This window comes from Hylobates moloch, unplaced genomic scaffold (genome assembly GCF_009828535.3).
Source record: "Hylobates moloch isolate HMO894 unplaced genomic scaffold, HMol_V3 SCAFFOLD_2, whole genome shotgun sequence".
In the NCBI taxonomy this organism is placed as follows: Eukaryota; Metazoa; Chordata; class Mammalia; order Primates; family Hylobatidae; genus Hylobates; species Hylobates moloch.
In genome coordinates, this window is record NW_026652277.1 from 107,634,150 (window position 1) to 107,649,391 (window position 15,242).

The window sequence follows — 15,242 nt, forward strand, 5'->3', positions numbered from 1 at the left end:
GGTGGGATATTTTGCAAGAGAGTACCCCAGCTCTGCAGTGGCAGCAACAGTAGCAGTTGGCCCCTTAAACATGGGTCCAGAGCAGGACTGGAGCTTTGTGCTCAGCCTGAGGTCAGATGTGCTTCCTGTCTATAAAGGAGAGGTTGACAAGAAACTTTTCAGGCTTTTCCTCTCACCAGTTCATTTCTTGAGGATGAACCAGTTGGATTTTTAATTCATCAATGGCATGGAAATAAAATATTGATTAAAACTCTGGCAAACACTCGCATGCTTTTTTTGTATCCTTCTGGGATGATTCATGAGTAGTGGTGATGCCATGATTGTGCCCCCCCCAGGAGCTTCCTGGGGGAGGTAGAAGCCGGCACCTCTTCCTCACCCTGCCCGCCCTCTGAGTGGTCCTGAGCCATCCGGGAGAGTGTCCTGTGGTGTGCACTGACTAGCCAACCCATGAGGCTGTTCCGCTGGTTGCTGCTTGGCTGATCTTGGCTCACTGCAACCTCCGCCTCCTGGGTTCAAGCCATTCTCCTGCCTCAGCCTCCCAAGTAGCTGGGATTACAGGTGCCCACCACCAGGCCTGGCTAATTTTTGTGTTTTTGTATTTTTAGCCTTGTGTTAGCGAGGCTAGTCTTGAACTCCTGACCTCAGGTGATCCACCCATCTCGGCCTCCCAAAGTACTGGGATTACAGGTGTGAGCCACTGGGCCCAACCCTGAGTTTTTAGAGCCATAAAGGTGGACTCAATTCCCATGGAAAGAGCCTCTTAGCTCCCCCGTCCTCCACCCCACGGCCAGAGTAGCCCCCAACTCTGGCCACACACCTGGTAATAAAGGCTTCAAGTTATAAGGAGAATCAATTTGGTTCAAAGTTATGAGGCTTGGCATCATCTATGTCCTATGAGATAAAAGCCACAGGAAATTCAGGCACTGGCCCCTGCCTCTGACCTCATTCCCTGCCTCTCACTTGTAACCCAGCTGTGGCAGCTCTCCCGCTCCTGCCTGCTGTTGCCCACCCAGCAGTGTGCTGCTGGACAGTGTCCACCTATCCTGTGGCTGCCTTTTGGGGACTTATTATTTTTATGGAGGCAGTTCCAACATATTTTCTCAGCCACCCCATCATTCACTCACCATGCCTTTCTTTGTGGCAGCCCTGTAATTATAGTAACAGTAGGGGATATATGATAGGGTTTTTTTTTTTTTTTTAAAGACAGGTCTCGCTCTGTTGCCCGGGCTGGAGTGCAGTGGTGTGATCTTGGCTCACTGCAACCTCTGCCTCCCGGGTTCAAGCAATTCTCCCATCTCAGCCTTCCCACTAGCTAGCACTATAGAGGTGCACCACCACTCCCAGCTAATTAAAAACATTTTTTTTTTTTTTTTTTTGTAAAAATGAGGTCTTGCTATGTTGCCCAGGCTAGTCTGGAACTCCTGGCCTCAAGTGATCCTCCTGCCTCAGTGCCCCCATAGCACTTACATAGATTACAGGTGTGAGCTACCATGCCCGGCCCCTACAAGGTGCCTTTTTAAGGGGCATACTGTATTCCACGTGCTCACATTATCTACACCTTGTACAACTTGTCAAGTTGTTATTGTTCATTTTCGTCTTATAGATCAGACAAAGCTCAAAGAGACTAACTTTCTCCACAGTTAAAGATTACACAGCTGAAGTGCCTGCTGGAATTCAAATCCATATCCAGCTGCTCTGAGGCCCACAGTCCTTTCAGAAATCTTTGTTTTCCTTTCTGTAAAAGTCAGCAGCCCCTGGGCAATGATTTATTTGTACATCTCTCTGCCCAACTAGCCTGTGAAAGCTGTAAGGGTAAGGTATTTGACATCTTGGACGCTTAGCATGTAACACGGTGTTGGTTGAATAAATAGATATTTATGTATAAATGCCAAAGGCAATACCTTACCCATTGCTTCCAATTTTCCAGTCTTTATTTCTTATTCATTTTCTGTCATGTTGTGTCAATAGGTTTGTCAACAGGTTTCAGAGGCCTCTATGGCAACTTTTTTTGTAATTTCAATTTCTTTCACTCTGAAAAGTCTTTACAGGGTTGTCAACAACACAGCACAAATAGAGGTTTTAAAAAGCAAGTTTGAGGCCAGGTGTGGTGGCTCACGCCTGCAATCCCAGAACTTTGGGAGGCCGAGGTGGGGGGATCATGAGGCCAAGAGATTCAGACCATCCTGGCCAACATGGTGAAACCCCGTCTCTACTACAAATACAAAAATTTGCTGGGTGTGGTGGTGTGCGCCTGTAGTCCCAGCTACTTGGGAGGCTGAGGCAGGAGAATCGCATGAACTTGGGAGGCGGAAGTTGCAGTGAGCCAAGATTGGACCACTGCACTCCAGCCTGGCAACAGAGCACGTCTCAAAACAAAACAACAACAAAAAACAAGTCTGAGCTGGGCCTGGTGGCCCGCCTGTAGTCCCAGCTACTTGGGAGGCTGAGGTGAGAGGATTCTTGCGGCCGGGAGTTCACAGCTGCGACGCACTATGATGATGCCTGTGAATAGCCATTGCACTCCAGCCTGGGAAACATAGCAAGGCCTTGTCTCTAAAGAGAAGAAAAAACAAAGTCTGAAGGGCCCAGTGTAAAATGTAACATATCCACTGACTGCTAGCATATCTCTGAAGGTTTCCATTCACTGCTTCGGGATGAAGGGCACTGTCTCAGGGATGCACTTATCTTCAAGAAGAGTAAGAACTAGCCATGGAGAATCAGCAATGCCTCTTTGTGGCTAAGCAGGCCAGTGGCAGATGTGTGGCAGGATCTGCAGGAACCAGGGACGGGTGTGGAGACAGGAGGTGTCATGCTCTTGAGTGAAATGAAAGACACTTGCGTAATGGGATGTGTGGCTTTCTCCATCTCTTTGGGCCTTGATTTTTTGACACCAGGAAGTATTGTGTTGACTTGTACCACGAAGGCATAGGTGCTCAGTGAGGAGAATTGGAAACCCATTTCTGCTCACGGCACCTTCCCCAGCTGGTGTTAAACATTAAGTACAATCTTGCTAATGCATCCCAAGTGGTGGGGCAGAGTTGGGTGAGGTCGTGGGTTGGAGAAGAGTGAAAGACTCTAAAATGATTTCAAAGAACAGCTCAGTTATTTCCAAATACATACAACAAAACTGCTGGCAGGGCCTGGTGTAGAAGGAACCTGTCCTCACTGCCCCAGAGGCAGAAACAAATTTCCCATAAGAAGCACATGTAAAGTAGGAAAGAAAATGGCTGCTGTCCACCTGGGGCTGGACAGTGCTTAAAAGCTCTTTTGTAGCTGCGATTCCCAACCTTTTTGGCACCAGGGACTGGTATCGTGGAAGACAATTTTTCCGCGGACCAGAGGTAGCGGGGGTGGGGGGATGTTTTCGGGATGAAACCGTTCCACCTCAGATCATCAGGCATTAGAGTCTCATAAGGAGCTGCAACCCAGATCCCGCACATGCACCGTTCACAGTAGGGTTCGCGCTCCTATGGGAATCCAGTGCCACCGCTGATGGGGCAGGAGGTGGAGCTCAGGCAGTAATGTTCACTCCCCAGCTGCTCACCTCCTGCCGTGCGGCCTGTTCCTAACAGGTCATGGACCGGAACCTGTCTGCGGCCCAGGGCTCGGGGACGCCTGTTTTGCAGGACGCAACAGCTGGTGAGGTTTATTTTCCTTCAATGCATGACCATTATTTGTATCACAAGAGCAAATGTCAGGGTTGAAGGTGCAAATGACCATCAGTTCTAAATTACCAGGTTTTCCCACAGAAAATTTTGGGACTCTGACCCACCTGTTTTTCTCAGAGTGGATTAACTTCACATCTTCAGGCGCAGGTAATCCACCTCTTGTACCGAAAATGTTACGACTGTGATGTCACAGCAGCACACATTTGCAAAACCCATGACCTGCTCTCAGGAAGCCTTCCTTGACTCCATAGGTGCCCATGGAGACTCGCCCGAGGGAGCAGAACTTGGCAGCTTTTAATTTCAGTTTTCCCATCTGGTGGTCGCATGCACTCCTTGAAGCGTGAATCTCGGCAGCACAGCCCTGCCCTGCCCGGACACCATGCGCATGCACTCGTTACAGCCTCGCTGACTGACAGCTCAGACCGCCCCTGCTCTGCTCTAGTGGCTTTCTCTCACCTCCGAGCTCCAGTCCAGTGTTCGCTCATGGTCACTCGACCTGCCCACCATTTGATATCTTGTTTTCTCTTTACATCAAAATCTAAGACATAACTATCAAATACACTTTTAGAATACAACTTTTAAACTGTACAGTCATGCATGGCACAACCATATTTTGGTCAATGATGGAACGAATATATGACAGTGGTTCCGTAAGATTGTAAACCCTATTTTTACTGCAACTTTTCTGTTAAGAAGATACACAAATACTTACCCTGGTGCTACAATTGCCTACCATATCCAGTACAGTTACATGCTGCACAAGTTTGCAACCTAGGAACATGTAGTCTAGGTGTGTCATAGGCTTTCCCATCTAGGTTGATGTGGCACACTCTGATGTTCTCACAATATGAAATTGCGTAAGGATGCATTTCTCAGGACGTACCCCCTTCACTAACCAACGCATGACTGTATGGATTCCTCAGCCACAATTCTAAACATCTTTCCTTGCAACTCATTGCATCTTGGTGTTGGTTTAATGCTTTCTCATTTACTTTCATCTAGTTTTTAAAAAATTAAGCCTATTTGGATATAATTGCAGATTCACATGCAGTTGCAAGAAATGATACCCATCACCCAGTTTTCTCCCGTGTAACATTCTGCATAGTGATAGCACAATATCAAAACCGAGAAATTGGGTTTAAAGCCTTTTATCTACTCTCACAGGCACTAGGGATTTTTAAAATTCAGAGTTTAGGAATCACATTAATATTATCAAATTTTAAAGATTCCTAATCAGATTAATCAGGTAGTAAGTAAGGGTCCAAACTAGAGGAAGAGAAACGGCCTCTAGGAAAAAAGATATCCTGAGGTTTCTCACTCTGTAATTTGGAACACAGGGATCAGAGGCAGAGAAAATCAGTTTACAATGCATAATGATATGTCTTTATTTCATCAACAGAAATGGTGTCTAGACAAAATTCAGTTAACACTAGCAATTCAATTGAGTGAAAATTTTTTTTGCACAATAGTGTATTTACAATGAGTAAATGAAGTTTCAATTCATTAGTTCATAGCAATGCTTTTTTTCCCCAAAAGGTAAAAATTCTTAGTTACAGAGAATAAGCATCAACAGCCTTTCATTTTTACAATAAAAACCACGAGAAAAACCACAATCACTTAGAAAAAAATAAGGACAAGCCTAAGAACTAGTACAATAAAATGATGCATTGAATTAAATTACAGTAATCGCATAGAATCTGTGTAAAAAGTATGTAGAAAAACACCTGATGTAACCTGTTACAGTCGTTGACCAGTTATGAGAGGTACAGAGGGTTATACAGGTAGATATGTGTGAAAACTGTCCGTATTGTTCAACCTGGGGAGGAAGAGAAGAGGGGCTGCAGCCCCTTGCATACACTGAGAAGACCCTGTTTTGAATATGGCCTCTGGAGTTTGTAAGGCATATATTAGAGGTGCACTTGCATCAGACTGGTTCTGGAACAAATTGTCACAGGCCCTCTTGGCCTCACTAGCAAAGGTGGTGCCTGCCTTGAATGGCTCACTGTGTCTAACAAGCACCTGAAGCTCCCAAATGCATATGGAATCTTCCTGATCACTCACTAGAGGTGCCATGTCTTTATGTCAGAGCGTGAATGGGCATCCCAGGATTTGCACACACAAAATACATTGTTGGGACTTAAGGGGAGGTCATACTTCTGCCTCCAAACATGTTTTGGTAGAAGACTGAGCATCCATCTGTAGGAAAACCCCTCTTTGTCCAAGTCCCTTCACTCTTTCGCAACATATGCATCTGATTATTCCCATGGGAGCACTTGGCACTGACTGTGAGTCTACCTGAAATGAATGGTCTTGGTGCACACTTCTGCTTCTAAGAAGGGCCAATGTTTTATCTGAGGTCAATAAACTGGAATGAGAATGAAAGTCAGAGCTGTTTATCCATTGCTTGACAGCGAAATGCATACACCATGTCACAACATTAAATCAAAGCTATGAAAGTTGGCCTCTGCAACCAAGTGGGTATTCTTCACAAAATGGCAGCATCGTTTTCATATTACATTTAAAATGCACTGATACTCATTTGATAGAAATATCATCTCCCAGGGTGGAGTGTAGGAAAATACTATAAACTTACTTTTCTTTGCAAGTAATGTTTTTGCACCGTCAGTTGAATAATTTATCCTCAATCTGCCACAATAAGACTTTTCTATGTACAAATGCTATCTGCACACACTATTTGTGTACAAATATGTTCTGTTCTACAGCATCGGTTTTGGATGCTGGGGTCATGAGATGGCTCGGGCAGTACTATAAACATACACTTTCAACACACAATGCCTCGTGCACACAGACTTCCTGTATGAATACCAACTCCACACGGGGCATTGTATTGTGGACTGACTCACCAGAAATTGCACTTCCAACACAGTCTTCAATTTGGGGAAGAAACACTAACTCCTGATACAATGAACAGCTTTATTCTTAAAAAACAAAAACCAAAACAAAAACCACCTTGTTCTTTAGTCTATTTACAGTCATTTGAGGACCGAACTTGATTTTTGCTCCTTCTGGATCTGAGACTCCTAAACTGTAAGCAACAGTGGAGCAGTTTGAAGTCATTTCTAAAACAGCTCCTAGTTTAAATGGGGCATAACGTAGAGAAGTAGGTAGCCAAACAGGGACTTGAGAAAGCTTTGCAGGCAGCTCTTCCCCATTTTGAGAGGATTATGCTACTCCACAGGATGTCAAGCAGCTTCATGGGACAGGAGTTTTTGGTGTCTTAACAGGTTTATCATTTGCAAACCTTTGTTCCTTCTTTTTCTTCTTCTTTGATGGCAATCATAAAATATTAAAAGAGAAAATGTGGGTTTAGGCCTCTTGACAACAGCACTAAAATTCACACTGTGCACACTTCACTTCAGCCAGTCCTCTCATGAGTCTTGTCGCTGGTCCTGGCTCCTTTTGAAGGAGTAGTGGCAGTTGGCATACTAATCACTAGCCTTTTTTTCACTTCCTTGGAAAAGCAATATAAGGATTACATCCCGAATTATAGTGCATCTTAAAAGCAGCAAACCTTTAGAAAGACAGTTAATAAATTACTCGCACAACACTCAGGTGCAGACACACACAGTCGGGTTTTCCACTGCAGCATCATCTCCTACGCCTGAGTCACTGCTGGGGACTCAGAAGAGAAGTAGCAGGATGGCCTCGTAACTTTGTCGGTTTTTTTTTTTTTTTTTTTTTTTAAAGTTTTTCTAACAACTGTTTTGTTCCAGAATCAGTATGTAATAAAGTTCGATTTTAATCAAGGCACCCCCAGATAACGCAGAGAAACAAACACATACAGCAAAGCACTCACCTGCCCAAAGCCTGACCAACACCAACTTGAAGAGAGGTTGCCTGGAGACACAAGCAGGACAAAGGCAGATCCAAGGGGAGGACTGGATTTAGGTGGGATGGTCATTAGTCTCAGGGTCGCCTCCACTGGCTCTGCCCCAACAATCATTCCTACCCCAGCCATTCGGAGACCCAAGCAGGCATCCTCCTAAACAGCCCGTGGTTGGAGGGTCTCTTATTTTTGTAAGAAAAGAGCCTTAAGAACAACCAAATGTTCCTGTACTGTGCAAACACTCTTCCTTGCTGTTCACTCGCTTTTCTTTTTCCTAAAAGGCGTGGGGTTGACCGACGGATCCCAGGGAAAAGAGACAGGCTGGGTTTTAAAATTCCACTTGAGGCCGTTTGGATTCTGGTCCCCAGCAAGTCCTCCCTTTGAATCAACCCAGAAATAATTTTGACAAGCACATAGTTCTGAATAGGAAAAGACACACACACATCACATGAACAACTGCACGAAGCTAGTCACTGTTCATGGTGGATTATGAATGACATAACTTTATAGAAATCTCTATGAAATTGGAAAATGGTTTTTAGAGCAGTGTTTTTAACCAGTTCCCATGGCAGAAGTTAGGTTGGGGGAAGAGGAAGGAAAGCAAGGCAGGGGTGGGTGGGAGGAAGGTGAGGTCTGAGGGTGGAGAGAAATGGAGAGAAATAAAGAGACCCCGCCCCTCCTAGAAATGGCTGCCAAACAGGTCTGGGCTACTGAACCACAGAAACCTGGGGAAATGGAAGGAATGTGGTCAAGACTACCAGTTGCACATGAGTTGTTACCAGGGTAAACCTCATGCCAAGAAGCTGGGTTGGACCTGGTTATGATATGAGCAGAAAGTGTTCTTTTTTTTAAAAGAAGAGGAGAGGTCACTTGGAAAGGCAACAATAGAGTTAAAAAGCAAAATACTGTCAGCTGACTCCACCGTAACACACGCCTGTGAAGTATCACGTGATTCACATTGAGTTTATATTCTCGCTGTCACCAGTTTTCCACAAAGGCAAACCTCACGGTGAAGCACACAACTGTCCTAGTAGGCCAAGAAATTCCAACAACCATAACAAAAACCAGCAGCTCCAACACAGAGCTTTATCAAGATCTGTTTCAGACAAGCGCGCGCGCACACACACACACACACACACACACACACACACACACGAGAAAAAACAAAAACCCAGAGGCAGGTTTTAAAAGTGGAACTGTTTAAAAAGAAAAGCCTTTTTTTTTTTTTTTTTTCCTACTGCATGAACTGACAAATTTCTGGCATTCATACATATTTAAACATTTAGTGCTAATATTTGTACAGAAAAAAGTTAATAATACTAAAACATATGTTACTATGATTTCACTTTTAGCCTACATCATATACTAATTTCCCCGTTTACATGCAGCTTTAATATTGTCCAAACAATGGCACAAATAAAGAAACAAAGTCAACCATCTATTCCCCACTGCCCACCACCCCATCCCCACATCAAACCGTTCAGGACTCTCTTCCCCAGCCGGGCTGGAGTGGCCCTTGGGCTGCTCAGTGAGACCTGGACCCAAGGCCACTGGAGCGAGGGAGCTGATTCCTCCTCCTCTGGGGCACACCTTCCTGTAAACGTGGCTGGGGCCAACACGGCCCCAGAACCAAGGGAAGCTGCTCTCTCTGGGTTGCAAGCCAACCAGTTTTGCAGCAAGAAGAGAAAATTATCATCAGGTGAGGGTAGGGTATGTGTGTGATTCGGGAAGGGGACAGGGAGGGTTCCCGGTGATGGCTTGTCCAAAGCCTCAGAATGAAGTCTGCCTTCAGACAAGACACTGGCAGAAAAACCTCAGAAGAAAACTCCAAGCCTTTGGAGAAGGAAAGGAGAAAGAATGTGTCAGCCTGTGTCAGGGATGGATCGCAGATGCCAGGATGCCCTGCTCTCTCCCAACGGGGTGAAGGCAGGACCTTCGGGGCTGTGATTCAAATCCCCTCTGGCCAGATGTCCTGGGAGGCCGAGCCTGGGCAGGAAAGCCAGTGGCTGGTTGGCCCCATCCTTCAGGGGAGCAGGTCCTACTGCACAACACTTCCGAGAGCAAGCCGAGGCCTCAGGACGTGTTGAAATGAATGGGACTTACTCCCTGGGTGAAAACGTTCTAACTTGATTTCTAGGAGCCAATGCCTGCTGAGTTCTGGTATAAAATCATGGATTCCTGTTTTTCTGATGTACTTTTGAGTGAGATGTCCAAACTCTCTCCCCACTTAGGAATCTGAACATCCAGCATCAACTCTGAACTCTCTATCTGCATTTAAACTTTGCTTAGGGAAAGGTGGGGAGGAGGTGAAATATAAAAATATTCAAGCAGATTATTGTCTACACATCCTAGGATGAATTCATTATTTGGCAAGATTGTTTTTCCTACATAATTATCACCTGAGTGCTTTTTAATTAGCTAAAATGTTTTACTTTTTTAACTAAAAGCAAAGAATATACAGTATACTTGAGTTATACCGAAGTTACAACTTCATTTAAGAAAATAGGTTTGACCCAAAACTCAGTGCAAGTGGCAAAGTTGACCATTACTGTACAGTATCTGCAAGGAAAAAAACAAAAACAAAAACAAACAAAACCCCCCAAACAAACAAAAAACAAACCCACAATGCTCAAATGACACCACTTGGCGGTGCCAAAACCAAACCAAACGAAAAAGAAATCTGAAATAAAGCCTTGGGAAAAAGCTTCCAACACTGAATTTTGTCCATAAATAAGTACAAATTGAAAATTGAACTGTGAAGCAAGAAAAATGACCATGTTAACAGTTACCAAACTAGTTCTAGCATCAGAGACAAAAGAAGAGGAATGTTGGAACCTGTTTCTAAATGAGAAATAAGTTTCCAGTTTTAGGATGAGAAAGCTGAGGCATGCAGGACTTTTGCATATGGAGATATATATATTTATATATATATTATATATAATATGTACAGTCTAGCTATAAAACTTTGATGTGTATAGAAGCTGTCTTCAATGAAAAAAATTGAACATTCAGAAGAAATTCCTGAGATAGGGTTTGTGACATGGGCCACTGAGAAAAAAAATCCGTGGTTGGGGCCTAGAGGTGTTGTAGTCTATCCCTGTGAAGACTGAAATTGAGCCACAGACAGACAGTGTCATCACTGCTGTCTTTCCTTGCCTGGGCAAGGGGTAGCACCATTGTGAAGGTAACTATCTATCACTCCTGCTCGAGAAGAGGAGAGAATACTTCGGAACAGTATTGCTGCTAAGACCGCTGTAGTGTGCACCAAATGTGTTCTCGGTTTCTTCGGGACAGCAGATGAACAGTGCCACAGGCTGACTGAAGAACGCCTGAATGGGAGAGGTGTGTGGACTGGGAGGCAGGGCCGAGTCACTAGGTGTAATCTTTCCTGGGCTGTTCGTCAGTTGTACACTTATCAGTCATTTCCTGGCAGAAGTCCACGGTCACTGTTTGGCTCCTGGGTTCAAGAGGAGGTCCTCTCTCTGAGAAGGTTCCCGGGTCAGTGCCTTCTAGTCTCCTCCCAGAGGTACAATTCTCGGAGGTGTTGCTGGGTGCCCAGGGGGGTCCGGGGGGAGCCGCACCTGGCTCCAAGCAGCAGGGCACATTTTCCCCCACTGCGCATTGGGAGGCCGCAATGTTCTGCTCAGCACCCAAGGGCGCAGGGTTAATACTGGAGGCCGTGGGCAAGTCCATGGGTCTGAGGACAGGACAATACCGATGCAGGGCCTGGATCTGCTCGGGGCTCTGGATGTCTCGGCAGACTTCCTGGGAAAGGCAGGAGAAGTTGTCCAACAGTTCCCCCATGCATGCTTTCAGTTGATTCCTCTCTGACAACAGTTTCTCTTTCTCACACACCTGGACAGTAGAGAAAAAAAGAGAAGGGTTGATCAAACCTGAATTGGAGGACAGAAGGCCTCGTTTCAGGAGGTTTTCCAGCCTTTGTTTTGCATCCTCCATTATAATGTAACTGAAGAATGACTAGGTCAGGCTCTAGAAACTTAAAGATACATATTCAGGGGGCCCAGAGACGGGCTTCTGCCACACCTCCCATCTGACGCCAACACCTTCCCCAGGATATCTCTTCATCCCTCTCCAAGGCCCGGGCAAACAACCGGCAAAATCGTCACCAATCAGAAAACTTCAGAGTCAATGTTTTGGTTTCCTGGAATTTGGGGTTTGTAGAGAGTTAAATGAAAAACTCTCAGTCCCAATCTTGTGACTGAAAATCTCCCCCAAATGTATCAGGTTGCCATTTTTGAAAGGCAAAAATCTACCATTCCAACTATATGACATTTCGAAAAAAGCAAAACTATGGAGGCAGTAAAAAGATCTGTGGTTGCTAGGGGTAAAGGGGGTTGAACAGGCGGAGCACAGAGGATTTGGGGGCAGTGAAACCACTCTGTATGCCACTATACTGGTGATCCATGTCATTATACATTTGTCCAAAACCATAGAACGTACAACACCGAGAGTGAATTCTAATGCAAACTATGGACTTGGGTGATAATGATGTGTCAGTGTAGGTTCATTGACTAACACATGTACCACTTTGTGGGGGATGTTGACAGTGGGGGAGGCTGTGTGTGTGGAAACAGGACCATATGGGAACTCTCTGTATAGTGTGTTCAATTTTGCTGTGAACCTAAAACTGCTCCTAAAAAAGTAAGTCAGACTGGGTGCAGTGGCTCCCACCTGTAATCCCAGCACTATGGGAGGCCAAGTTGTGCAGATCGCTTGAGCTCAGGAGTTTGAGACCAGCTTGGGCAACATGGTAAAACCCCTTCTCTACAAAAAATACAAAAATTAGCCAGGTGTGGTGGCACACGCCTGTAGTTCAGCTTCTTGGGAGGCTGAGGTGGGAGGATCACTTGTGCCCGGGTGGTGGAAGCTGCAGTGAGCGAGATGGTGCCACAGCACTCACCCTGGGTGACACAGCGAGACCCTGTCTCCCCCCACCAAAAAAAAGTTTATTAAAAAAAAAGTCATCAGCAATTTCCTATCGTTGCCTAACATACGGAGTTTCATATACAACCCAGTATCAGCAGGCTCTCTGGCCTTGGTAGCAGAGCAGACTGAACAGAAGGGACCCTCCCTAGGACAGCTGGGGAAAGTGCAGTCTGGAGCAGCAATTCTCCCTGACTTGGGAAGGGAGAAGTAAGGATGAAGCCTGAACCCTTGGGTACTAGCCCAAGGTTCTGAGATGTTCTTCTCCTTAAACAAAATCCTACACATGCTCCTGTGTTACTGAAATTCACCATCCCAATAGAGAGATGACTTCAGCGGCAGACTGGAGACTAATTAAGGTTTTACCATCAACATTTGTGAGAAGGGGGCTGGGCATGGTGGGTCATACCTGTAATCCCAGCACTTTGCGGGGCTGAGATGGGCAGATTACTTGAGGTCAGGAGTTTGAGACCAGCCTGGCCAACATGGTGAAACCCTGCCTCTACTAAAAATACAAAAATTTAGCTGGGTGTGTTGGTGCATGCTTATAATCCCAGCTACTTAGGAGGCTGAGACACGAGAATTGCTTGAACCCGGGAGGTGGAGGTTGCAGTGAGCCGAGATTGCACCACTGCACTCCAGTCTGGGCGACAGAGGGAGACTTCATCTCAAAAAAAAAAAAAAATTGTGCGAGGGTGAGGGGAGGAGATGGGGTTCCATGAGGCACACACAATGAAGTGGATGAAGAAAAGGGGCATCTGAAGCAGCATGAAGTCAGTTCTCACCAACCCTTTGCAAGCACAGCTAGGAGAAGAGGATGGGAGAGAAAATGAAGAGGAGAAAGGGAGGAGCAGGCATGCGACACGCACAAGGAACGGGTCTCCGACACGGGAGCTGCATGTGCCGTAACATGAATGCAATCTGGCAGGCGGCGTGGGCATGTGTGTCGGAAAGAGAGATTTACACCGGGAAAGGGCACCTGCTAAAATATTTATAAATTTATCAAGAAAATATGTTTTAAAGATGAAAAATAAACAGATGTACAAGTGCAACTTGAGAGAAATATATTATGCGAGTTTGCAACAGCTGAGTGGCGGGTGTGTGGGAGATGGCGTGGGAGTGGGGAGTGAGTGCAGGGCCTGCTGGGGACTGCGCAGGGAGGCACTTGGGGAGAGGTGGAAGCTGCTCCGCCCACCAGCGCCATCCCTGTCAGGACATAGCATCCTCACCACAGGGTGGTGGATAAGAAACAAAACACATCTGGGATGTCTCCTTAGGGAAAAAACTTATATGGGTGGCTGTGCAACCTGGAGCTCTCCCCTTTTAGTACAGAAATCTACAAAGTGAGGGGCAATACTGCTTGGGTGCTGGGAGAGGAACCCCAGGATCATTCTGCCACATTGCCCTGGCCAAAGCACTGACCCCTCCAGGCCTACTCATCTGTTAAATGTTCCAGGCCACTTTCTAGGGGGAAGAAAATGAGGTGCTGCGTGTGACAGCAGCAGGAAACATGTCGCAAATCATGCCTTGGTTAAAACCATGAAGCCCTCAGTCACAGACGTACACTGATGAATGTGTTCTTATTCAGCACTGAAACACAACGCATTATTTAAGGGGATGCCAAAAAGTGGTTGGAGAACTAGATGATGCTCTTTTGGTTTTTTAGTTGAAAAATGCTAGCAAAGTGCTTTAGATATCTGCCTGGTCTGTGGCTTGGATTTTATTTGTTCAGCATCACAAAATTACACTAAGCAGAATGCAAATTACCAAAACCAGGCATTTCTCAAATGTGGGTGACTGAAGTTATCTTACTACCTTAAGCGGAGTGCAGGGCACTATAGACATGTGCCTAGGCCCCTGTAGACTCACACCCAGTGGACTTAACTACCTAAGCCCAGCAGGCTTTCAGAAGACCCACGCTCACCAGCAGGAATGTCATCTCCTTATGTGATTTAAATTAAATTTTGTTGTTCAACAACATTAAACAATGTTAAAGAAATATTTGAAAGAAAGAAGAAACTCATAATCCCCTGAATAGTCACAATGTCCAGTAAATTTTAGGGCAATAGACATTTTCTGGGCGCCAGCAATGGGTCCAACACTGGATATTCAGAGATGATCAAGTCACTGTCCTTGTCCTTGAGGAACTGACAGTTGAGGGCTGGGGAGACAGACATATGTAAAGATAACTCAAGAGTAAGTGATAAGCACTAAGCCAGAGGTCAGATCAGGGTTCCACGGGCAGGTGCCCAGCCTAACTGGGGACTCAGGAAAGGGGTTTCCTAGACAGGTGATGCATAACCTGACTCATTCATTCATTTAGAGATGGGGTCTTGCTATATTGCCCAGGCTAGTCTCAAACTTGCGGCCTCAAGTGATCCTCCTGCCTCAGCCTCCCTAAGTACTGCGATTACAGGTGTGAGCCATGGTGCCCAGCCATGGCCTGACTCGTAAAGAACAAAGGAGATAGAAAAAGTAGAGGAATGTCCAAGGCAGAGAGGAAATGGCATAGGCACAAGTGCAGAGTTTGATTTTATCAGGGATCAAGTCCTAGGAAGGGAGTGGATGGTGACACTGGCGAGGTAGCTACAGACTGGAACACAAAGGGCAGGAGATGTCCTACTAACAAGCTTGGACTTTCTTTGTTGGTGACGGGAGCTGCTAAACACAGACATTTTCCCTGATGGTGAGTGTCAAAAAAACCCACAAAACAACAACAACAACAATAACAAAAAGCCCTGAAGTCCAGGGCTATCTTGATAACATATATCCTGTGCTTTTCT

General features: G+C 45.6%; 1 protein-coding gene across 3 annotated transcripts in view; it reads right to left on the bottom strand.

Moving 5' to 3' along the window:
• Positions 1-5,024: 5,024 nt before the first annotated feature.
• The window catches only part of BACH2 (BTB domain and CNC homolog 2), a 373,540-nt gene continuing 363,322 nt past the window's right edge, over positions 5,025-15,242 (bottom strand). For 2 of the 3 annotated variants that reach the window (XM_058435404.1, XM_058435405.1), the window contains one exon: positions 10,750-11,370. In XM_058435404.1, coding sequence (XP_058291387.1) covers positions 10,888-11,370 — 483 coding nt within the window. In that variant the 3' untranslated portion in view covers positions 10,750-10,887. Of the gene's footprint in view, positions 11,371-15,242 lie in introns of all 3 variants that reach the window. The other variant, XM_032155389.2, reaches the window with a different exon arrangement.